This window comes from Cebidichthys violaceus, unplaced genomic scaffold, assembly GCF_023349555.1.
Source record: "Cebidichthys violaceus isolate CVI_PGR_0920_01 unplaced genomic scaffold, fCebVio1.0.p SCAF_4, whole genome shotgun sequence".
NCBI lineage: Eukaryota > Metazoa > Chordata > Actinopteri > Perciformes > Stichaeidae > Cebidichthys > Cebidichthys violaceus.
This window is the reverse complement of record NW_027176594.1, coordinates 12,939,362-12,963,536: the sequence shown is the minus strand read 5'-3', so window position 1 is coordinate 12,963,536 and position 24,175 is coordinate 12,939,362. Positions and strand designations below refer to the sequence as shown.

Genomic DNA, 24,175 nt, shown 5'->3' with positions numbered 1-24,175 from the left:
AATATGTTGCTTGTAAAAACGCCATAAAGACTGGAGGGGGGCATTTATTAATTGTGTCTTTTAATTCATTTTTATTTAGTGTTGAATGTTACATTTAGTTTTACTTTTCGAGCTACAGCAGCAGGTTTACTTTCAATTTCTATTTTGTGGAAATGATTGAGATTGTCTTTCATTTTGTTTCGGTTTTATTTATAATGAAATTGGCAGTTGCACACACTTTACAAGAGCTGTACCAGAAATAATAATAAATTAAAAAAAAAAGTTTATTTACAATACATGACATTGTTCAGACATTTAGTGTTTCTGCAAACATCTGTTGAGATTTTCCCAGCGATGATTTACTATTTGACACACCGATCTAAAAAGAAGTAGTGCTGATGCCTCGTAAACATAAAACATGCCTCCTAAAACATAACATAACTAATGCTTTCAGTCATGCAGGACACATTCCATCAACCGTGTGTGTTGAGGCTAAGGCGGCAACTTTCAATGACCCACATCTTAATCGCTTATTAAACAGAATTATCAGTTTGAAAGGCTGCTGATAGCAAGTGGAAACTGACACACAGTATAGTAAGTGAATGTGTGTGTGTGTGTGTGTGTGTGTGTGTGTGTGTGTGTGTGTGTGTGTGTGTGTGTGTGCGTGTGTGTGTGTGTGAGGACGTGCATTGCGTGAATGTATGATTGCTATCAATATGGAAAACTCCGGAGAATAAACATTTCATAGCACTGTATCGGCCAGTATTAATATTTTCCTGCACAAACAAATATCGTGTAAAGATGTGTCTGTTGAACTTCTTAAAACCCATTTTAACAGACCGACTTTTATGTAATGTCGTTTTTTACTTTATTGTATTATTGTTATTATTATTTTTTATATTATTTTTAATTTATTTAATATCATAGGTTGTTCTTATTGTATTGATTGTTTTTATTGTACCCTTTTATCATGGTTTAAATTTGACCTTAGTTTGTCTTGCTTTTGTTCTATATATATATATATATATATATATATATATATATACTGTATATATTTGCTTTGGCTGTCAAAGTACTTTGTAACTGTGTTTGTAAAGGTGCTATTGAACAATCAATTTAAATATATTTAAAAAATATCAGTAAGAGAAAATACAGGTAAGTTAACAGCAAGTTTTGAAATTTAAAAGATTAAACTTGGCTTGAGGAAAGTAAAAAAAAGTAAACATAAAATGTTGTCAATGAAACATGCCGCAATCCCTAACTGCCTACACCCCCCCCCCCCCCCCCCCCCATCTGACCCAGCTGTTTGTGTACAGCTTCTTACACCCGTGTGTGGGGTCATTTCGGACCAGTTGGGCCAGTTTCCCCCTGTCTCTCTGTCTGTCTCCATTAACCCCGAGCTGATGTCTATCTTCATCGTAGCCTGTAATCTTTGGTTCGTGACTCGTGACTTTATTGCAAAAGCATTGCTCTTATTATCATAATGCCGTTGTTTTTTTTTACTTTTACTAACTGGTCTTTTCATTTTTGCAATTGTCTTCCTTGCCTAAGGAGGGGGATCTCTCTCTCTCTCTCCAGCGTGTACATAAACATTTAATAACTGGTTTAATACACGCTATGACACAGCAGATTTGAGTGTTTATTGATGTATTTTTCGACAGCGCTGACTCCTCCTGTGGGCGCCCACAAGTGGACGCTGCTGTATAAACACAGCGTTAATAATTTGAAATATGTATTCGTGGGAGAGGTTAAAAATGTTGACAAATACAGTACATTGATAAACACTTCAAACGTCCTTATTGCTGCTTAGAACAACACTATTATAAACCAAGTGTTGGCGATATGCCTCGTCATAGATTTGTCCCATTTTTCTTCAGTCTTCTTCGGTCTTAAAGAGGTTTTTCCTTGTCTTTATTGTGATTTCAGGCTATAAAACCAAACTTGTCTTCACTCGACTAGATATGTGTGTGTGTGTGTGTGTGTGTGCTCGTAAGAGAGTGTGTATTTGTGCAATACAGTGTGCCGGTAATAAAGTCATCCTGGCCTTTGGATCACGCTCTCCTCCACCTTTAAAGTAGGTTTATGACGGCGTGCGGCCTTCGCTCCAACATTATTACACCCTGTCGGGTCGAGAGAATACATTTCTCCATCTGTAAACTTTGAACTGGCTATCTGCATGTACCAGTGTGTGTGTGTGTGTGTGTGTGTGTGTGTGTGTGTGTGTGTGGGTGGGTGTGTTGCCAAAAAAAAAGGCGAGAATCAGTGATTGCATGTCCTTCATTAACAGAGTCATTGGTTAATGTGTTACTTGTACAATGGCAACAACACACACGCACACACACACACACACACACACACACACACACACACACACACACACACACACACACACACACACTCTCACACACACACACACACACACACACACACACACACTTGTGCCGGGGGAGAACGACACCCCGTCTGATAAGAGCGTTCAGGCCTTGTTCTCCCCTTAAGGCTTATTTGAGGTTATGTCCACTTCCACACATTGTCAACATGCTCTCCTTCCTCTTCTGTGCTGCCCCTCTGTGTTTCTGGCAAAATATGACCGGAATGTGACAGCTTTGGTCCACTTTGTGTTCTCTTTATCTAGCTACGTGTTTGTTCAAACTTTATTGCAAAAAAAAAAAAAATTAAACAAAATCATCATAATGGTTATCAAAGTCCGGGCCCGTTAACAGCAAAAAACAGAAATGTGTGACAGACTTTTTGGACGAGCTAACCTGTAGTTTGAACTTGAGATTTTAAATCAGAGAAACATTTGGCTACCGTGCTGATAAAATACTACGATTGCTCTCCAGGGCACACAGAACATCCTGTGAAATTCCGCCGTCGACAGGTTCATCCCAAAATACCTCAGGCGGAGATTAGTTCAAGTAATCTCTTCTGTTTCACAGTTTGTTTCTCTGCACTGTTTGAATTGTTTTAAATCTCTATTGACCTATGAGTTCTTTTTTTTCCCTAATATGCCTGAAGATATACAAAAAGTAAACATTTGGTTTGATGAGACATGTGGATAAAAGTGATCTCAAGTAGGCAAATACTGACAGTGGGACAGATGGTGTCACTCTGATGAACCTTTGTTATTTGTGGTTAGCTGTACTTTTGTTTTTGAGAGTTGCAACTTGCTCACACACTCAAGGGATGGCACTGTCAGTCCAGCCCAGTATCACGGGTAGGTCTTGAAATAGTCCCAGAATGCAACCTATTGGTTTTGTGTACATGGACACGAATTGTCTGGTGGGGACACAAACCACGTGATCGGTGTTGGACACCGCATTGTGGTTTTATGGTTGTGGTTTTGATGCCTCGACCTAACTGTATGTAGGTATATTAAGCCTAACCGTGATGTTTTTGCCCTAAACCTAACTTTCGTATTTAACATAATGTCGTCCCGAAAGAAAAGTTGTTCAGAGCGACACGAACAACGCGGACAATTCCTGTCCCTGTACACAAAACCAATAGATCGCATTTCGTCACTATTTCACGAACTGCCGTGGTCCACCACCTTGGTCTAAAAATATATCAAACAACAGCTGTATGGATTGCCATGACGTTTGGTCAAGACACTCATGGTTCCCAGAGGATGAATCCTCTGGTGATCCCCTGACTTTAAATCTAGCGCCGCCATCGAGTCAAATTTTTTTAATTTGTCCAATGCTTTGGTTTATGACCAAATACCTCAAAAACTAATGCTAATCCCATCAGACTCAGCTATACTTTGTTTTCCGTGCTAATTAGCAAATTGTAGCATTACTTAAATCTAAGGTGCGATCACGGTAAATATCAGACCTGCTAAACATTAGCGTCTTAGCATTGTAATTGTGTGTACGTTAGCATGCTGATGTTGGCGTTTAGCCCAAAACCGTTTTTTTCCATCGGCAGCCACAAAACACGTAGACTCAAAGTCTTGTTCCAGAAATAGTTTCCACAGCATTATTCTTCAGAGTTTGAATTCTGACTCAGACTATGATTATTTCTGGGCTGGCCCATTTGATTTCTGTAAATACATCTGCACACTCAAACCCATGACTTTTCCCTGATTGTTGTCAATCATCACCTATTCGTCACACCCTCTGTCCTTTTATCCCTTCCCTTTTGTCCTACTCCTTATCAGCTGAGAGAGAGAGAGAGAGAGAGAGAGATTGAAGGAGGGAGAAGAAAAGGTGGGGGGGGGTTACCTGTGCTGAGTGGCCCCACCTCTCTCTCTCTCTCTCTCTCTCCCCTCTGGCCATTGAGGACGAGTAAACACTAAACCACCTTTGCTTACCTCCACACTCAGACACTCAGACGCAGGCAGGCAAGGACAGTTTCTTATTTCCGCTGCGGCCTGTCAGCATCAACGAAGAGTGAATGGACAGAGAGAGAGAGTGAGTCTCAGAACGAGTGTGATTGTGCAAAGTGACTGACATCAAAAGCGAAGTGCGTCTGCATCTGCATCTTCTCGGCCTCCTCCGTCAATCTCCTCGCTCCTCAGTGTGGGATACAGGTACTGTGTTAGTGTCCACCCTCAAGTGTGTCTCTGTCTTTTTAAAGGTCTCTGCACTGAAAACATATGTTGTTCAAGTCTCTTGACTTGTCATCACTTTTTGTTGAAAAAAACAAACAAATCTTAATTTGGTGGGTCTTGAAAATCAGCCAGTTTGTGAGCAAAACTGAAACTGTTGGGTATCTTTATGATAAGTGCTTTTGTTTGACGTTGTGATCCAAACCGCACCGTCTTCTGATGGAGACATTTTGATGGAGTTTGTCTCCTCTCACGGAAGAAATCTGGCAAGCTACTTCGTCTGGACGGAGTTGCCAGACTTGTTCTGCCGCATGATCAGAGCCAAAAGGATTGGACACAGAGGCACTTAAACCAATCAGTGATTAAAAGGAAGACCAAGATGTCCTTACAATGAAACCAGTGGAACCAGTGGAGTGGCATGGCACTGTATGTGTGTGTGTGTGTGTGTGTGTGTGTGTGTGTGTGTGCGTGTGTGTGTTTAGGGTGGGGGTGACTACATAGGCTTAGACTTCCGGGTTCTCCGTCATATAATATGTGGACTTTCACCCTGGTGAGCCAAGCTGTTTGTTGTGTGTGTGTGTGTGTGTGTGTGTGTGTGTGTGTGTGTGTGGCAGAAAATGTCATAAATTTAAGTTGCATTCAAGAATTCAGTGACAGTATTCGCCGTTTTTTAATGATTCAGTCCACTTTTATTGTAAAAGATCTTCTTAGTTGCAATTGAAACTAAAAAACAGAAATGTTTTTTCAGTTGTGCGTTGCTGCCATTGCAGGAGGGTGACACACGCGCTCTTAATGTGTTTGTCGACGGGGCGCGTCATTGTTTGATGTCAGACATTTGAATGAAGGTTAGCTCTTTTGTGAGCCTGCGTAGTAAGTGGGAGAGTGAAGGATGCTGAAAAAACTAAATGAGGTCTTTTTTATTGTTAAGTGTGTTAAATACCACCGCCTCCCTCACTTAAATCTGGCTAGTTTCCCCTTATACACGCACACAGACACATACACACAGAGGGGGCCACTAAAGCCTTTATCACGAGTGTGTAACACTGTCAACGTCAGTAGTAATTGTCTGAAACAATGTCTGCTATGGCCTCCAACAGGCTAGCTGATTAGCCTGAGGAATGTGTTTGCCAAAGGAAGCAAAGCTAGCGCTAAAGCTAAAGCAGCGCTTATGATTAGTAATGACTGTGAGGCTGTGTGAGGGGACATATGTGGCAATATTGGGTTGCAGCTGACCTTTCTATCCTGTCATGCTTTCACATTGCAGTTGAAAAGAAAAACGCGAAGACGAAGGCTCTTTGTTGCATCGTTTAAAATCATAACGTCTTAGTAAAATTTTTATGTTTTGAGTGGACAAATGTGAAGGTCCTCAAAGCAGGGGGGGGGGCTCTTAGAGTAAATGAAGTGGAATCATCCCTCCGTGGTGAAGTTGGGGTGGGCTGAAGGCGGTTACTTGCGCATTCCGTCTGACCTGAAATTCTTCAGGCCAGTTTCACTTTAAAGGGCTTTCTAGCTCCGAGGGAGGCTCTGAACATTTGGTCCCCTCCTCCCTGTTCGTTAGTTTCTCTGGCTGTTCTCCCCCCCCCCCCCCCAAACACTCTTTTGCCAATATTTTCTACATGTCTCCTCACCCTTCTCTCTCTCAGCCTCTCCACCCCCCCCACACACCCCCCGCTTATCCCCTTTGAGCTTGAATGAACCATAGGAATGAAGGTGACAGGTACGTAGATGGGAGGAGAGGAACAAGACGAGGTAGAAACCTAGTAGACGGCTGGACTGCGTATGGTCAGTGTGCTAAATTGTGGCCAAATTGTTACAGGAATTCATGGATAATCAATGTTCATCGGTAGTGATCCCAGTAATATTTGTTTATTGTGTACAGAAGTAGCATACCATATGACATGTTTAAAGGAATACACCCCCAAAATGATCATTTGTATATTAATCACTCAATCTGTTACCTTGAATTTGTGAAGAAAACTTTGCTTCTCTCGCATGCCTCCACAGAGATTGAAAAATCAACTAGAAGGTGCACTCAGCAGATCTCCGCTGAGTGTGTCTGCAACGACCACTATTGTATTGAATGAATGCAACTCACAATGGGCTAACCCCCAGTCTAGACACCAATGGCCTGTAAGACGTTGTAAAATACAAATTCATTCAAACTCAAAAACAAGCGGTGATGAATGCAGGCAATCAGCTCGAAGTCGTCGTATAAGTCACGTCATACCATCACATCATACAATCTCAGGGGCTGAGTTGTGCAGAGATACAGCAGTGTGTGTAGTGGTAGTTCCGTCATTGGTTAGCCAAACACACCGTACAAAACAATACAAGTGAGCCATTTAACAACCAGCGATGTACGCAACCAATGTGTTTACTACCGTAGAGTGTCGTAAACACACTTCATTCAAACTCAAAAAGAAGCCGTGACGTATGCAAGCAATCGGCTCAAAGTCTTCATGTAATGCACTTCGTACAATCTGAATTACTAAGTGGTGATGAGGTACAACAGTGTGTGTACTAGTAGTTCCGTTAGCTGTTAGCGGTTAGCTAAATACACTGTCCAAAACAATAAAAGGGAGCTGCAGAGCGACCGAGAAGTATGCAGTATGTGTAATGGTAGTTCCGTTAGCTCTTAGCCAAACACATGGCAAACTGTTATTCCCCCTGCTGTGTGGGGGGGGGGGGGCTCAGCTGTGTTATCACTAGTGGCCCCTACTGTTAAGAGTAGTGAGTGAGAAGTCAGAGGGCAGTCAATGGCAGTACAAAGCAGGCAATACAATTTAGTTTTTTAAAGTGTGAGTCATCGCAACTACGAGAGGTTCGTGAGCAAGCAGTCATAACTGGGCACGAAAAAAATATTATTCAGTTTGCTGCAGTTGAATGCGAAATTAGCCGTGGACAGACATAGAGGTGCACACTCACTCACTAAGGCACGCACGTATACAACGCCGCATGATGCTCCTGGCGGAAATAATGAATTGAAGTAAATGGGGGTGACGTTCAACAGCAAAACTATATCAAAGCACCCGTTAACAAACTCCCTCACAACTTGCAAGGCATAAGCCAAGTCTTGTTTATCCAGTCATGTGCTCAGTACTTGCAGAAGTGTTTTAAATAGTAATGTTTTAGCGAAGACGCATGTGTTTGTGTTAGCTGTACAGGACTGTGTCTTAGTGATACTTGGTATTTGGTGCACAGTGACACATCAGCTCCTCAAAAACCAAAGATGAAGGGACAGAAAACAGATATGTTAAGACACCGTGATAACGCAGCTTCCCTCAAGGTGACTTAATGCCTCATCCTGCTTCATCCTGTCTTAGTCAGCAGGCTGACAGTTGAACTGGCTGAACCACAGTGTGAGGACATCATGTGTCCCGAAGGGGTCAGCCGCAGTTCTCACTTCTCTTCTGCTCATTGTTTCGCTCATTTGTGGTCATTTACTGCAGCGGACTTTGAAAATGCATGTGTGCAAGAGACACTGGTACAAAATTTCCCTTTTGTTGCTTTATATTTATCATCAGCAAACACTTAGAGTAGTGTAAACTAAAATTAAGCAGTTGCAGACACCAAAAAAAAAACACAGCAAGAAGCTTTTTGTAAAAATTAGTTTCTTCACTCGTCGGAGAGGAACTGCTGCAGGAACTCCTTGGTGTACTCCTCCAGGTCGTATCGCTCCACAGAAACAAACAGTGGGACCTCTGGTCTTGTGACACGCTACTCATTTACTTATATGGATGACTTGTAATAAGAGAAGGCAGTCATACAGGCTCTCCGACCGAGATACTGATTACCAGCACTGCTTTATTGCTGACTTTATTCCTGCTTATTCACAGGTTTTGTCTATGTGGCAAATTCCAGTGTGTGTGTGCGTGTTTGTGACCCTGGCCTTAAAAGAGAACCAGCTTATCAGAGATAACTAACAAAGTCTAATAAGCACTCTCTAATGTGATTACTTATGATTTATTCAGAGTTAAATAAATGTGTCTCAGCTTGAATCCAATGTCAGCGGCAGGGTTGTAGCGTTAAATATAAGTCGGTAAAGTTTGATTTCCAGTCTGCCGTCATGAACAAAACTCATTTATGAGCAATGATGTATGTTATTATCCATAATACATACCATCTCTTTTTACTTTACATTCATTTGAAGCACAAATCTGGCAATATCTAACTAAAAATAGTCTCTAACAAATGCACATTTTACACCTGTTTAAGGTTGCTAGAAATTACGATGCCCAGCTATTTTTAGGAATTTTACTGAAAAAAAATTATTGTGACCCAAAGATTGATCTGTCTTCATAAGAATGGGCTTTGGTCTGAGAGCCACGGGCAGCGTGGGGAAGTCAGAAAGTGATGGATTTTTTTTTTGTCTTTTGACGAAAAAAAATTATCAAGACAAATCGAGACCCGGTGCGTGTGGTGTGAAGTTTCGTGGCGCGTTTGTGTGCTGGACAAATGATTTAGTGAACTTGTACAATGAAAGAGGTGGCGAGAGACTGTAAATGTTTTTTTTTCCACTTAGCGGGTTTACCTGTGGGGCTCAACGGTTAAACCGTTGACCTGATGGACTGTGCGGTCACTGGAACACCTGAAGCCTCTGATGCATGTCTGAGTCCTGATTGGCTCTCACTAATGACTGACAGTTAATCTTTGATTCAGATTGACCCCCCCCCCCCTCGGTTTAGAGGAAGGCCCGATGTTACTGATCTGTGATCCTGCTCCCAGACACCCTGCGCCTTTTCTATTTTTTGCACTCATGCAAAATGATTGCACAAAATGCAACGAAAACACACATACACCTTCACATACATATTATTACACACACCTTCTCAGACACACCTTTTTGAGATAATTTGTATTCAATTCAGTCCTTCCAGGATCATGGTAATGGATTTGAAAGTTTGACTGATTAAATGTGCTACAGTCCATAGTGTACTGCTCTTATTATTTGTGCTTTAATCTCTTGTTTTTTCATCATTCTCTGGTCTTTATGCTAAATAGACTTTCTTCTTGCCTGTTTACTCAGTCGTTAAGGAGTGGGGCCGGTTTCAATGGCAGCTGAAACTCAGCGCACTGTTGACCACACACTGTGACTTTCATCTCTCTCTCCCCCTCTCACCCCATCTGCTCTTTGTGTCCCTCACTCCCTCTTCTTTTCTCGGTCTCCTCCGAGGGGAGAGTTTTTTAGACAGAAACTCTTGGAGCGGGTGACGCTGTCTCTCTGGCTGTTTTTCTCTCTCTCTCTGTCGTCTCTCTATCTGCTCTCTTGACTGCCCAGGAAGGTGTGTGTTGTTTGCTTAAGTTAAGCTGTGCTAGGAACGCGTTCGCCGTTGTTATGTACAAAAAACACACGCGCATGCCTGAATATACACACACACACACACACACACACACACTTACACACAGTTGTAGTCTTGTGCTGACACGACAAATCTCTCCGATGGTAACTCCCAGTCAGAATTTCCAAATGTCCGCTCAGAGCAAGACAACAACATGAGGAAGTATTCAAACCCCGGTTTCAACGTTTCCTGCCGTTTTGTCCGATTTCTGCAACTCTAAGCAGAAAACCCCTAAAACCCACGAAAACTACTTTTCCCATCAGACCCCTCTCCTCCCTCTAACATCACCCACTGTGTCTTCGTTGGTAACAGTTTGAAGATTTGTAGGGTTGTGCAACAGCTGCTTTGCTGTGTGTTTATTTTTCAGTGGTGGAAGAAGTATTCAGATCTATTAAGTGCACATTAATGTAAAAGTATCATCGACAAAACATCATTAAAATATCAAAAGTAATCCCCTGTGACAGATATTATTATATACAGCTTTATTAGATTGCTAATCATGATGCATCAGTGCATACATAACATTTTACTGTTGTAGCTGGTTGAGGTGGAGCTAGTTTTCACTATTTTGTAAGGTATTTTGCTGGCGGTCAGATTCCTCTAAAGGGCCACAAGATAAATGGGAGGGGTCATGAGATGATTATGGGAGGACACAAAAACAAATCTGTATAAATTTTCTCTCTTTTCTGTAGCCGTTCTTCTGCAAACAAACAATTTGAGGATTTTACCCTTTTTTTGGGGCAAAAAAAATGCTGAAATGAAACCATATCAGAAGGGAAATATTTGTTTCGAGAAGAATCATATAAAAAATGTAAAATGTAAAATCTGAAAAGAAACTAGCAACTACAGCTGTCAGATAATGTATAACATAGAAATACTCAAGTAAGGTACAAGTACCTCAAAGTAGCACTAAATTACAGTCCTTGAGTAAATGTAATTAGTTACTTCCTACCTTTATCCGTATGGTTGTACATTTCAGAAACACAAAACCTTCTGCTACAGTTCTTCAGAAGTAGGGCTGGGATCCGCCCACATAGCACATACACAGTCTAACAAAGTACTGCTTTAGCTCCACCCTCACCAGCTCTCATGCCTGCAGCTTTGGCTCAGTGTGTGTGTGTGTGTGTGTGTGTGTGTGTGTGTGTGTGTGTGTGTGTGTGTGTGTGTAGAGGAGGCTGGCCTCGGTGCTCAGTGCCCTGCTGTACCTGTCTCTCATGGAGGTGGACTAACACTCCCAGAGCAGGCGGGCCAAGCAGCGGAGCACTGTGCAGCAACAGAGGGTAGCTATATCCTCCTGTCCGACCGCTCTCCGCTTCTCCTTCCTCTTCTCTTCTCTGCCAACATCCCTCTGCTGCAATGTCCTCCTCAAGATTTCTGCTCTGTTTCAGTCTCACTTCCCCCTCTCTCTCTCTCTGACTGTCTTTGGTTTCATGGGGGCTCTCCTACCTTAAACCACTTTGTGACTCTGCAAAGATTATTTGTAAACAGTAATGTCTATGAATTTGTTTGAAATTTGAAGGCATGCTTGACTAGTATTTTGCATGTGTGTGTGTGCCTGAATGTGTTTGTAAGCATTGATGTTTCATTGATCCTCTCTCTGGCTAACTTGTGACCCTGCTGTCAGGGGCTGCTGGGTAGTCACACAGCTAAGATGGCGGCTTCCTTAGGCCTGTTTTGTCCGGCACACTGGATCAGTGTCACTCAGGATAGAACAGCAAACTAAGAGACGCATTGTTCCTTGCCGTTGAACACACACTTTTTTTCTTTGTTGTTTTTTTTTGTGGCGTAATCTGCAATAAATTGGGAGCCAGAGAAGAGGTTTGGTGGCTTACAAACTTCTGACTAAGAGGAGCATGTGATAGCGGTGTTGGTTTAATGTCAGGTCGGTAACATGGAGGATAACACGTCCTTCCTCTTTTCTGGCTGTGAGGAACTTTAATACCGTCGTGCCTCGTTTGCTTATTTGAGGTAAAAAGATGGAATTGGCCGGCAGTAGTCAATCTGTGTTTATGGTATAATACGGAGGAAGCCAGTAAAAGCACTTTTGTCTGCTCATAAAGCAATCCGGTCAGCAATAACATGCTGTTAATACGTAGAGAATCAGGTGCTCCCATCAATCATAAACACAATGTAATGGACAATCTCCGTGGCAATAACTAAACACAAAACACTTTAACCCGGTGGGTTGGAGCTGTTAGCCAATCAAATCTTTGCTCTTTAACTTCCTCTGCAGTGAGCAGGCCAGCCAGCTCTTCTCTCCTGCGCTACTCTGAGTTCATGACCTTTGACCAGGTGAACTCTGTGCATGTCTGGGTGGGTTATGTTTTACCTAATAGCTGCTATAGCCGTTCCTGCTGCAACAAAGCGGTAAAATCAGGATAGAAGAATCACACATACATTGTTGTTACTTTCTAAAATTCGAGTTTTTTTTTAATAATGAAGGTACGTTGACTATAAATCTTTACACTCTCTGCAAGTGAGGGCTGGGATTTGTTTGTCACGGTTAATCATCTACCTGGTGCTGCCTCAGTTTCCTTGCTCTCTCTCTCTCTCTCTCTCTCTCTCTCTCTCTCTCTCTCTCTCTCTCTCTCTCTCTCTCTGTTTCTCTCTCTCACACACACACACACACACACACACACACACACACACACACACACACACACACACACACACACACACACATGCTCGCATACACCCATGATTGCATACACCCATGTATAAGGTCCAAGGTTTCTGAGTGGTGGAGATTTTCAAACAAATTATTGTCTTTTCTCACTTTATATTCTTTTCTTAATTTCTTTTTATGTGGCAAGACTTCCCTACTGCATTTGTTGCCTTTTTCTTTCTTAATTAACACAATTGTTTTGATATAATCAGAGGCCAAAAGATCCAAAAGAGGTTATAAAAGACCATCAGCGTTTCACATCGCTTCTGACACACTGAGTGCTGTGGTTTCCTCCTAGGAAAGGAAAACATCAGCACTGAGGAAGTTAGGAAAATCTCCAAGTGGTCAAAAGCATAAATAGGTTACCCCTACGCTGAACGGTGAATATATCATATTTTTGACATTCACAAAACATCCAGTTACTGTCAAGGAGTTTTTAAAGAGCCCTAAACTGACTTCAACACTCTGCTATACATAGTGTCAACCTTGCAGTGTCGCATAGCTTCTTTTTTTTCTTTTTTTATCACCTCGCAGAACTCCCAAAGTGAATATTGTCCTCCCTTTGTCATCAGTCTGGCAAGATAAGGCCGATAAGAGATGGAGTCATGTTAGCACTTCACACGATAGAAGGAACAGAGGAAGGGCACGTCGAGCAGTGGAAGCAGAGGGAAGGCAACGCAGACACATAAATAATAAAAAAAACTGCTGTTAATAATGAGAACTGTATTGTCACTGAGCTGAATGTGTCCCTACAAACTACATGTCGTAATAAATTATGTCTTAATATAATCTAATGTCAGCTTGACTTATCACCCCATGCGGCAACCAACTACTGGCTAAAGATAGAAGGAGGAAACAACATCCTGTCCCCCCCCACTCTTTTTTTGTTGTTTTTTCCCTCTTTGTTTTGACCTTTGTGTCTTCTGCACATATCAGGAAATGGATAAATGAATAGTTTGCTTCAACTAGAAATATATTTAAATTTGTATGGTGCCTTTTTTAATGTTATTTAAAGCATTTTATTCTATCAATCTGATGTTTGCATCGTTTTCGTTCCTCCGTGGTGTGCGCTATACTTTGCAGGTAATTCTAAGCTCCCCAGCCTTGGGTGAACTAACCAGTGAACAGGTGTGTATGTGTGGGAGAGTGGGATATTGGGTCAACTCAAATAAGTGTGTGTGTTACCATGGCTGCTCAGCTTGGTAGCATTTTACCTTTGTTGACTGCCTCGCCCATTTTCATCAAAGTCCAGACAATCCTGTGACGCACAAAACGCACACACTGCCTGCCCAACTAGCAAGAGGTTGTTTTTTATTTGGCCTATTTGCTTACATGACGTTTGGTCTGACAAGAAGTAGTTTGCTTTGCAGTCTGCTGTGATTGGCTGCCTTGGGTGTTAGAGATTTGGGGACTTAAAATGCAGTGGATTTTTTCCTTCTGAATGCTGGCAGTGTTGGAAAATAACAGAGTAAGAGGTTTATGCTTGGGAAGCCGATTTCTGATTGTTCTCTGTTCCTCTTATAGGGCTGCAGCCCTTAATGAAGTGGCGCACACACTTAAACACACACACACACACACACACACACACACACACACACACACACACACAGACAGAAAAAGAGCTGCGCCCACACACTGTAAAACACTCATAAGATAAAGAAGTTGAAAGTCCAACACCCTCTTGTGGTGAGTGCGCAACAGGTTCATGTGTAAGATGGATTATGGTGCACAGCTTTTTTTCACAGCCTGAGGGGTCATATTTACACAAAATTCCTCATATAGCTTAACTCCAACTTGTCTAACTTACTGCTGACACACACATACACACACACACATAATGAGCATGTGATCTAGTCGTACTCAGTGAACCTTGAACTGGAGGTTTCAGGGTTTACAGCCCTTCATACTCTCTGATAGGGGTCGGAGGTCAGCAAGGGATCTGAAGAACTCAACAAAACAAGGTTGTAAAACCACTGATAAGGCAAGATGCCCTGGGGGTTTATGGATGTTTTATTCTCATTGTTATGTCTAAGTCATTGTGGGCCTTTGTTAGTCTGTTAGCTAGGCAATCGTGCACATGATTGCGTCTGTAAATTGATAATAATATTGTTTCAACAAGCATCCATGTCATTTTTTTTTGTTGGTACAGACACATTAAAAAGATGGTTTCTGAATATGGCCATGTTTTTCTTATTTGTCTTCCTTTGTGTGTTCCTTGTGCCCTCTTGGAAAGCCGTTGTGGTTGATACAATTCACTACAATTTGATTAACCTGTCTCTCTTTGCCCTCTTTAGGGCCCAGATCTGATTGGATGGTTTTGTCAGAATGACAGCCGAAGATCCTGCTTCCTCATCGACCATGAGCAATAACGCTGCCCCCACCAAACCCTCCCAACCTGCTGCTGCCTCCCACCAGTCTCTTCATGGACAGATCAACATCCCTGAAGGAGTTGTGGGTGCTCCCAATGAGCCTGCACTGGTATCCCTGATGGAGCGCACTGGCTACAGTATGGTCCAAGAAAATGGTCAGCGTAAATATGGCCCTCCTCCTGGTTGGAATGCTACATCTCCACCAAGGGGATGTGAAATCTTTGTGGGCAAGATCCCACGGGACGTTTATGAAGATGAGCTGGTGCCAGTGTTTGAGTCTGTGGGACGCATTTATGAGATGCGGCTGATGATGGACTTTGACGGGAAGAACAGAGGGTACGCATTTGTGATGTACACAGAGAAACATGAGGCCAAGCGGGCGGTACGCGAGCTCAACAACTATGAGGTGCGGCCTGGGCGACTGCTGGGGGTTTGCTCCTCCGTGGACAACTGCCGTCTTTTCATTGGTGGTATCCCCAAGACCAAAAAGCGGGAGGAGATCCTCGAGGAGGTTTCCAAGGTGACAGAAGGGGTACTAGATGTGATAGTTTATGCCAGTGCTGCAGACAAGATGAAGAATAGAGGCTTTGCCTTTGTAGAGTATGAATCGCACCGTGCAGCCGCCATGGCTCGCAGGAAGTTGATGCCTGGACGTATTCAGCTTTGGGGCCACCAGATCGCAGTGGACTGGGCCGAGCCGGAGATTGATGTGGACGAAGACGTTATGGAGACAGTGAAGATCCTCTATGTCAGGAATCTTATGATGGAGACCAGCGAGGAGACAATCAGACAGGTGGGACCGGCTGACTGTTTAGTTTAGAGGTTTCATAATGCATGCTTTTATTGGGTAAAATGACATACCTAACAGGAATAGGTACTATAGCTTACCATTCTTAACCACCCATTTTCTCTGTCAATCAGGTGTTCAGCCAGTGGAATCCTGGATGTGTTGAACGTGTGAAGAAAATCCGTGACTATGCCTTTGTCCACTTTACCTCCCGGGACGATGCTGTCACGGCCATGGACCACCTCAACGGCACAGAGGTGGAAGGGTCCTGCATCGAAGTGACGCTCGCCAAACCAGTTGATAAAGAGCAGTATTCGCGCCAAAAGGCCTCCAAAGGGGCTTCTGCTACTCCAGAGCCTGCTCAACAGAACTACGTTTACCAGTGTGATCCCTACACATTGGCCTACTATGGTTATCCCTACAACACCCTCATTGGACCCAACAGGGACTATTTCGTCAAAGGTTAGAATTCATTCTTTCTGCTTTTGTACCAGTGATGATCAGTTGCAAAAGCCAGTGTTTCTCTGAAAGCCATCTATTTTTGTAAATGTCGGTGGCAGCAGACACTCAATGGGCCAATGCACTGCAAAAGGTCTCATAATGACATCCAAAAGATGCTATTGTATGAACAATGACTCCATCAATAGAGAGCTATGACTTTTTAAATGGTCATGATGACTAAGGTAATGATGATTTCATCTTTGATGACTAGATTGTCATTTGACAAAAGTTTTTAAATCTTAACTTGATTAGGGTTTGTGGCTTAAAATCAGAAATGTGTTGTTAAAAGCAAAGACAAAACAAGGTGATGGACCAATGAATGCTAATCCCATTATCGCTGATGATTGATTGAAGATGGTGTTTGGGTGGTAGCAGGAAAATCTATTTGACTTTCAACAATCATTGTGTTTTGGTTTTCTCTCCAAAGGATCCCCAATGATACAGAACAATGGTAATCTCTCACATCCTTATTCCTACTTATTTCTTCAATGAACAATGACTTTTCTTGCAATGTGACAAACTATACGTTTTCTAACACCATCCTTTTCCCGCTGTGCTGTCACCTCCCATTTCATGCTGGTTTATTGCAGAGATCACAGCAAAGCTAAGAACGTCTAGGAATACCATTTCACAGTGCCATAAACTTGCATAATTGCATCTAGTTCAAGAGTCAGAGCAGTGCTCAGGAAAAAGGCCAAACCGTAACCAAAGAGCTCCAAAAATATCCTGAGCTCAGAACAGATATTGTTGAGAAATGTCCAGTAGCAATTGCACTTTGTGAGCAATCTTTTCCATTAAATTAAAGCTAAAGGACTCTTCTTGCTGCCTCAGTCCTAATATCTTGGGAGGAACTGTCAAAGAAGTTCTAAACCCATCAGAAAATCTTGCCTTATACGTCGCCACACACAACTTTCAGTATAAGTTGCCCCTACTGCCCAAGTCCAAAACCGCAACCCCTGTCATCATATTACTTTAATTGTATTTTAAGCAGGTACTGTGCGAGGTCGTGGTCGTGCTGCTGCAGGTAACCGTACCCCTGGACCACGGGGGTCGTACCTGGGGGGTTACTCTGCCGGTCGCGGCATCTACAGCCGCTACCATGAGGGCAAGGCCAAGCAGCCCGAAAAGCCCTATGAGCTGATGCCCGGCCTGGAGCTTGCTGCCTCCGTCAACACCGTTGGCATCAAACCTGGCACAAGTCAGTGAGATAGATATATCCATCCATATCCTTGCCCATCTCAAAAGCCTTTATTAAACCTTCCAGCTCATAATTTTCTGTCTCTCTCTCCTGTGTGGTTTGAGGAACGTTAATCACATAAATTAAGATTATGGTTGTTGCTGGATGGTCAAGCGCAAAAGGATTTCCCTTCTCTTTCCAGTAAAGAATAATGACACAAAATATATGTCCTTTCTAGCATGACCAGAAAGTAACTACTATAATTTGTTCCTCATTCTTTCCCTTTCTCTCCATATCAGAAATTTGTCTTACCTGGTGTTCAGACAAAAAACAGAACTGTGTTAAAAGAACACAAGGGGCTTCGTTGTTGGAGGCGCACTATTGAGACCATGAAATGCGTTTAAAGGCTATCAGACGCTGAAACATAGCGCTGTTCAGCAATTTATCCTCTGGCGTGACAGTCACCAGGTTAATGGTAGAAGCACCCTGGTCACTTTACAAAGTAATCTACCTGGAACATATTTGATTGGCCAAGGCACAGCCTTGCCAGAAGACAAAAGCTTTTTCTAGATGAGACTACATTTATTGTTTGTTTGTTTTTTGCTGCATTTTGGGCACCCCCAATGCATTTCATTGTTTCATTGACCTGAATAAGGAAGCCATGTTTCTTTATGTAGTGCTGTTGTCTGTCTGAACATGGCCATCGTTATGTGGGGACCAGTTCTTCCACAGTCTCCTTTTACACATGCACTCAACTCCAATTTCTTACTGAAAGGTAGTTGATAGTATCTTGAATGTAAAACAAACATGTATTTCACAAAAGATTTGCTTTTCATAAAACCAATATAAAAGTTATTTTTGAACATCAACTCAATGAGTTCAATTATTGTAGGAGCAGCTGCTTTAGCTTTGTTAGCATTACGACACTTTCAGTCAAGAACAGAGTTGAAATGCAAAACTAAACGCACAAACTAAAGATTATTTATCTCCTCTTTCCTCTTGTGTCTACTCTATTCTGATCACTTAAAGGATGATACCAGTGGTATGTAGGGTGGCAGCCCATCTACTGCTGTATACATTTAGTCTACATGATCACTATCATGATTTTGTTTTGTTTTGTCAATATGAGGTCTGCAGTGTAAAGCATAGGGGGAAATTAGCTACTGTCCCAACAAAGAAGAAATATGACCCTAAAGTTGTAAGGTAGCTTCTCTTTAAAGTATTATTTCCTTCTTCTTTCTTCCTTCTTTCCTGGCAGTAAGCAGAAGGAAATGCAAATGCAATGAGGGGGGGGAATAAACTAAAACACAAAAAAGGGCTTCATGTTTATGTAGGTGGATCATGTAAATTCAAAATTTCAAGTATATTTTATACAGTCGAACAATAAAAGGTAGAGACTTCAATGATATATTACTAAACACAAAAGTGACTCAATCCCCCAGATTGTTTTTTTTCAACATAACTTTTAACATCAAACTATTTGTCGTCAATATTAATGTATTTGGTGATCAGAGGTCCATTATCGTAAAATGGACGTTCCTGATGCTCCTTCTAGAACAAGTTGACCCCAATCTGAAGCTGGCTTTTTAGTCCGTGTGGAATCACAGGATCCCCACCAGATTGAAAAGACTTTTGTCCATCTGAAACAATGACTTACGTTGTGCTCGCTCTGTGTGTGTATATGTATGTGTGTGTGTGTGTGTATGTGTCGGAGCACTGAGGTTAATCCACAGTTGAGCACCATCGTAATCTGAATCACAACGGCAACTTGTGCAACTTTTTTTTTTTCCTTCTCCACTAAATTGTTTACTTCGACCTTCATTACTTTAGCAGTAACTCCTTTCATAGATTCAGATATAAGTATGCTTGTTTCTGTTTGGGCATGGGTGCATGTATGTGCTATTATTTCTTGTTCTGTGAATGCAAATACAACCTTCGCTGGCTACACTCTGTTGTTTGCAGCGGTCCCGTCTGTCATCCAAGCTCTCATTCATGTGTCTCTTTATGTGCAGTGGCGTTGCCGACTCTGGGTGGGCAGTACCCAATGTTCAGCACAGCTCCTACAGCCAAGCTGATGGAGGAGGGGAAGGTGCACACGGTGGAGCACCTCCTCAACCCTCTGGCCATGCAACACCCTGAACACACCACCGCTACTGCTGCTGGCACCGTCCTACCGGCGGTCTCTACCCCTCCACCTTTTCAGGTGTGCATTATGACACAGGTTTCACAGATACAATTTGTCAAATTTTGATTCATGCTGATAAAGATGTAAAATATTCAGCGCCATCTCAGGGCATGCATGGGTACTGCATCATGCAGTATCTATGGATCAGATTTTACACCAAATTCCTCATAAAGCTTGAAAAAATAATCCACTGAATTAGCATTGTGCTATTATATAGTTGTATCAAATTTGCTGCAGCAGAACAGTACTCATTTTTATTCTATGCACAACACAACATATATATTCATCATATTCCAAGACGACAACGGCGAAATTGCTGAACTCAAGACTTCAAAACGGCAGTCCACAAACCAATGGGTGATGTCACGATGACTACATCGTCTTCTTATATACAGTCTATGGTTTCACACAAAACTAAAAGATAATATGGCAAACCTAAGACAAACTGTGACTTTCTTGACTGGCTAAATCATTTCAAACGGGATCAAAAGAATATTTGTCTCCTGCCGTTGACTACCGTTCAAATTTTTTTCCGAAATAAGGTCCCATGGAGAAACCAGATGTGGCGTGACTTAGCCTCTCTACTAGCCACCACGCAACTCTGCAACTGTGTTATGCTAGTAGCCGCTAATGTAGCCTTGAGTGTCGAACCTCAAGCAGAGATGAGGAGAGGATTATAGAGTTACGGTGGGCTCACTTCTTTCAAATAAATATAGTGGAGTAAAATGTACAATAGTTACGATCCACCACTGATTATATGCTACACATTAAGTATTCATACTCTGGGAACATTATGTCAGATTGTTTAAGGTTCATAACTCACAAGTGAATGCATTAATTCAATGAATATATGCCTTAGAAATCCTCTTACCCACCATAGTCCTCTTTTTTCTGCATTCCTCAGGGCCGTCCCATCACTCCGGTCTACGCCATGGCCCACAACGTACAGCGTATCCCAGGGGCCGGTGGCCTTTACGGAGCTGGATACGTCCCCATCACAAACTACGCTGCCAACACAGCGGCTCTGGCCGCTCTGCAGAAGAACGCGGCGGTGGCAGCTGCGGCATACGGCGGGTATGCAGGCTACGCGGTGCCACAGGCCTTCCCTGCCACGGCCTTTCAGCTGCCCATCCACGATGTCTACCAGACGTATTGATTCTGGGGGTCAGACCTTGTGAAACAACGACAAAGTTACCCTCTGACTGAACCGCCACCACCACCACCACGTCTGTCCCATCGTACAGAAACGTCACACACAAGCTCTAAAGGAATGTCTTTTGAAGCAAATATCTCGAAAACAACCAATGACCTACTGGTCTCAGTATGTACTGGACCCGAGGCAACAATATGACAGGCTTAATTATGCAGCATCACTGTTTTATCACACACATAGACGACAGTTCATTTCCTGAGTAAAACCTACCTGCATGTGGTGACCATCATCCCCCGACAATAATAACAACCACATCTCTCTCTCTCTCTCTCTCTCTCTCTCTCTCTCTCTCTCTCTCTCTCTCTCTCTCTCTCTCGCTCTCTGACCCCTGTCACCTTGTTGCTAAGGCAACAGAAACACTGAAGGTACAGTACATTCAAGTATTTATGATGAGAAGATACATATTTAAGGTTTTACTCTCTGTAGGTTTCTCTTATAAGCAGAGTTATTTACGGAGCTCTCTGAAGCAGGAAATATAGACCCTCACACTGTCTACATTTTTTTTAAAGGTGGGGGTGAAAAAAAAGAAAAGTTATTTGAAAGAAAGTAATAGTACAACAGGAACTACTGACAGGCAAGGATGCCGCTGAAGACAGCTGTGTTTGGATATACTAATGTTTTATTTTCATTAATATAGAGTATTTTAGCCAATTCTACATACTGTAGGTGATGCTGTCCGTCCATGCTGGTTGACTGTGTAAGCTTCGAACATGCCTGTTTTGGTACTTTTGTTTTTTGGTTTATGTAGTTTTATTTGTATTTTTCTTGTTTTAAATGAAGGTTTCTGAGTGCCACGTTCATTCGCTCATGATTAGTCTGCTCGTTTTTATTGTTTTTTGTTTGTGTACTCTTTCACTTCCGGAAACCTATTCTTGGTTTGTTTGAAGAAAAAGTCGCCAGCTGAAGAATATTTTTGTGGCAGATTCCTTCGGGGAACGAATGCGAAAGAAAGAAAACTGGAATGCTTTTGTCAAGATGATTTTATCCACTTGCCTGATCGACAGCGCCAGCGTGTACGTGGAGATGTTTCCCCATCCCCAGAAACTGCGCTGACAGGGGACTGAACACGTCTTTTTTCTCTCATTTACATATGTCTTTATTATCGTGTTGTTTTTTACTCTTGAAAGGTGAACGAACACTCTGCCACTTAAAGCGCTCCTGTATTTGCCAATGCCAACCAAAAAAAAAACTTAAGGCTCCATACACTCCAGTCTCCTGATACCAGAAAGATTCTCTGTGCCTAAATACGGTGCCTTACATCTGCACACTGTACGTGCTACCTCGTGCTTTTCACTGTGCCTTTCATAACGATGTGAAGCCCACTACGGTTGGCACAAAGAGAAACGTTTTCTCCTTTCCTATTTCCAACGATTTGTGGTATTGCTGTGTTTTGGTGAGGTTTTTCAGTCTCTTCCCTGAGGTAACACTCCGTATGTCTGGCCTCCTCTTCATTTCCCGTCCTCCAAACTGTGCTTGACTGAGGAGCACTCAAACGTATTTATAAAACACAAGAGATTGTGACATACCAGATGAAGAAATGTTAAATATCAAGCACAAATTTGCGTGTAAACTGTGCCAGTTTGGTGTTTTCTCAATTACTTATGTGTGACGGAGGTTTTCCTCGCAGATAAAAGGATTAAAAAAAACAAAATAAACCCTCATGGATGGTTAGTAGGCACTATTTAAACTGTGCCGTGTGTTGAAAACAAGTGTGATGTTGGACCGGAGCAATACCTCGCGCTGTAACGTACGAGCAGCCTTTCAAGTTTTTGCTAAAACCAACAAACTGAACGGATGTGAGCAGCTGCCGATCGTGAAGCCGTACTCCACAACAGCCATCTTTATAAAAGAGAATGCAAAACATTTGTGTACTAGATTGTATTTGTCGACCACTTTTTGGTAGTTGTTTTTATTCTGTTTAAAGGGGTGTATTTTATTTGCTCACTTTCCATCACCTCCACAGATTTTTGACTACTTTTTAGAAACACAAAACAACATGATTCGTCTGACTTTGAGAATTTCCTGCATCATGACTAAGTTATATCTCCGAGTCGTTTAATGAAAAAGCAAGCAAGACATATTTGTCTCATCTCACTTCGTCGTCTACTTGTTTAAAAAACAGTTTTCTCTCTCCTCTAAAACTGGATTTTTATGTAGAAAAACAAACTGCTGACAACTGCTTTTATTATTTTCTTGTATGATGACAATAAGTCAGGATATATTTAATATATATGCATTACGTGTTTTGTCTATGAAGTGAGAGGAAAAGGTATAATATATTCTAAAACATATTTCCTTTCTTTATCTACACCTTGTTTAGGGATTAAAAAAAAAGTCAGAGTAACAAAAGTAGAGAAACAATATTTTCTTCTTTTTTTTTGCCAAAGTGTCCAATAGTTTTGAAACCATTCAAGGTTATTGTGTTTTTGTCATTGTGTGTCATATTCTGTTTGCTATTTTGTACTGCATTTGGTGTTCTGAGTGGGAACACGGGGGCTTCTTGTTTAGCTACATTTTTTTTTTTTTATCAGTGTCAGCTAAAAACTAAATCTGGTCCATTGCAGTGTTGCAAGCCGTCGGCATTTTAAGCCGTTGGTCGTTGCAGCTAAACCGGTAAATATCTGATCGTGATTTAGTAGCCATCCAAACTTCATGTGTCTGCCTCCCACTCAAAACACCCGCTTTTCTTTCTATTGCCTGCATTTGACCCACACGACGGCCGTGGGATGAACTCCTGCTCCTTGTGTCAGTTGGTGTTGTCACATGCCTATTTTAATGTAGGTGTTGCCATTTAAACTCTTCCTAGTGTGTGCCTTATTGCCAAGATGTGCCCTTTGCTATTCCTTTGTAGACTGTTTTCTAGCTGAAGGTTTGTTTAAAAAAAAAAGAAAAAAAAGCTTGTTCTGTATTATTATATTTATAGTGATGAAGTAGATAAATAAAGCATTTTCAAAAGGATACACTGCCTACATTTATTTTGTTCGTATTTCCTTGTGTTCAAACACATAAGTCAGCTGGCCTTAGTTTAGATTAAACTGCACAACCAGGACGTGCTTAAAGGGTCTCAAGTGTCCTGAAATGTCCTCAGGCAGAGGACTTTGACTATGACCTCTGTGAATGAAAACCCATCCCTGACCCGACACATCAGCTACTATTAAGCAATGTGTCTCCATGGGGAGAGCAGAGAGAGAGAGAGAGAGAGAGAGAGAGAGAGAGAGAGAGAGAGAGAGAGAGAGAGAGAGAGAGAGAGAGAGAGAGAGAGAAAACAGTGCTAGGAGAATGTTTCATAAACTTCTCTGTGGCAGGTCAACTTTACTCTAGAAACATGTTGTACCCAAACGAGGAGTTCAGGGAGGCTTTAAAGTAGCCTTCAAACTGCAGTACAATGTGTGCAGGAGGGCAATCAGGTAC

At 42.1% G+C, this 24,175-nt stretch overlaps 1 protein-coding gene across 10 annotated transcripts in view; it reads left to right on the top strand.

The window, feature by feature from the left end:
• The window catches only part of rbm47 (RNA binding motif protein 47), a 34,748-nt gene extending 11,026 nt beyond the window's left edge, over positions 1 to 23,722 (top strand). For 2 of the 10 annotated variants that reach the window (XM_068726655.1, XM_068726654.1), the window contains exons 3-8: positions 14,827 to 15,694; positions 15,823 to 16,150; positions 16,617 to 16,640; positions 17,178 to 17,387; positions 19,379 to 19,569; positions 20,432 to 23,722. In XM_068726655.1, the coding sequence (XP_068582756.1) occupies positions 14,858 to 15,694; positions 15,823 to 16,150; positions 16,617 to 16,640; positions 17,178 to 17,387; positions 19,379 to 19,569; positions 20,432 to 20,707 (1,866 nt within the window). In that variant the 5' untranslated portion in view covers positions 14,827 to 14,857 and the 3' untranslated portion in view covers positions 20,708 to 23,722. Of the gene's footprint in view, positions 1 to 4,235; positions 4,511 to 11,051; positions 11,148 to 14,826; positions 15,695 to 15,822; positions 16,151 to 16,616; positions 16,641 to 17,177; positions 17,388 to 19,378; positions 19,570 to 20,431 lie in introns of those variants that run through there. The other 8 variants (XM_068726657.1, XM_068726653.1, XM_068726658.1 and 5 more) reach the window with 8 other exon arrangements.
• The last annotated feature ends 453 nt before the right edge of the window (positions 23,723 to 24,175 follow it).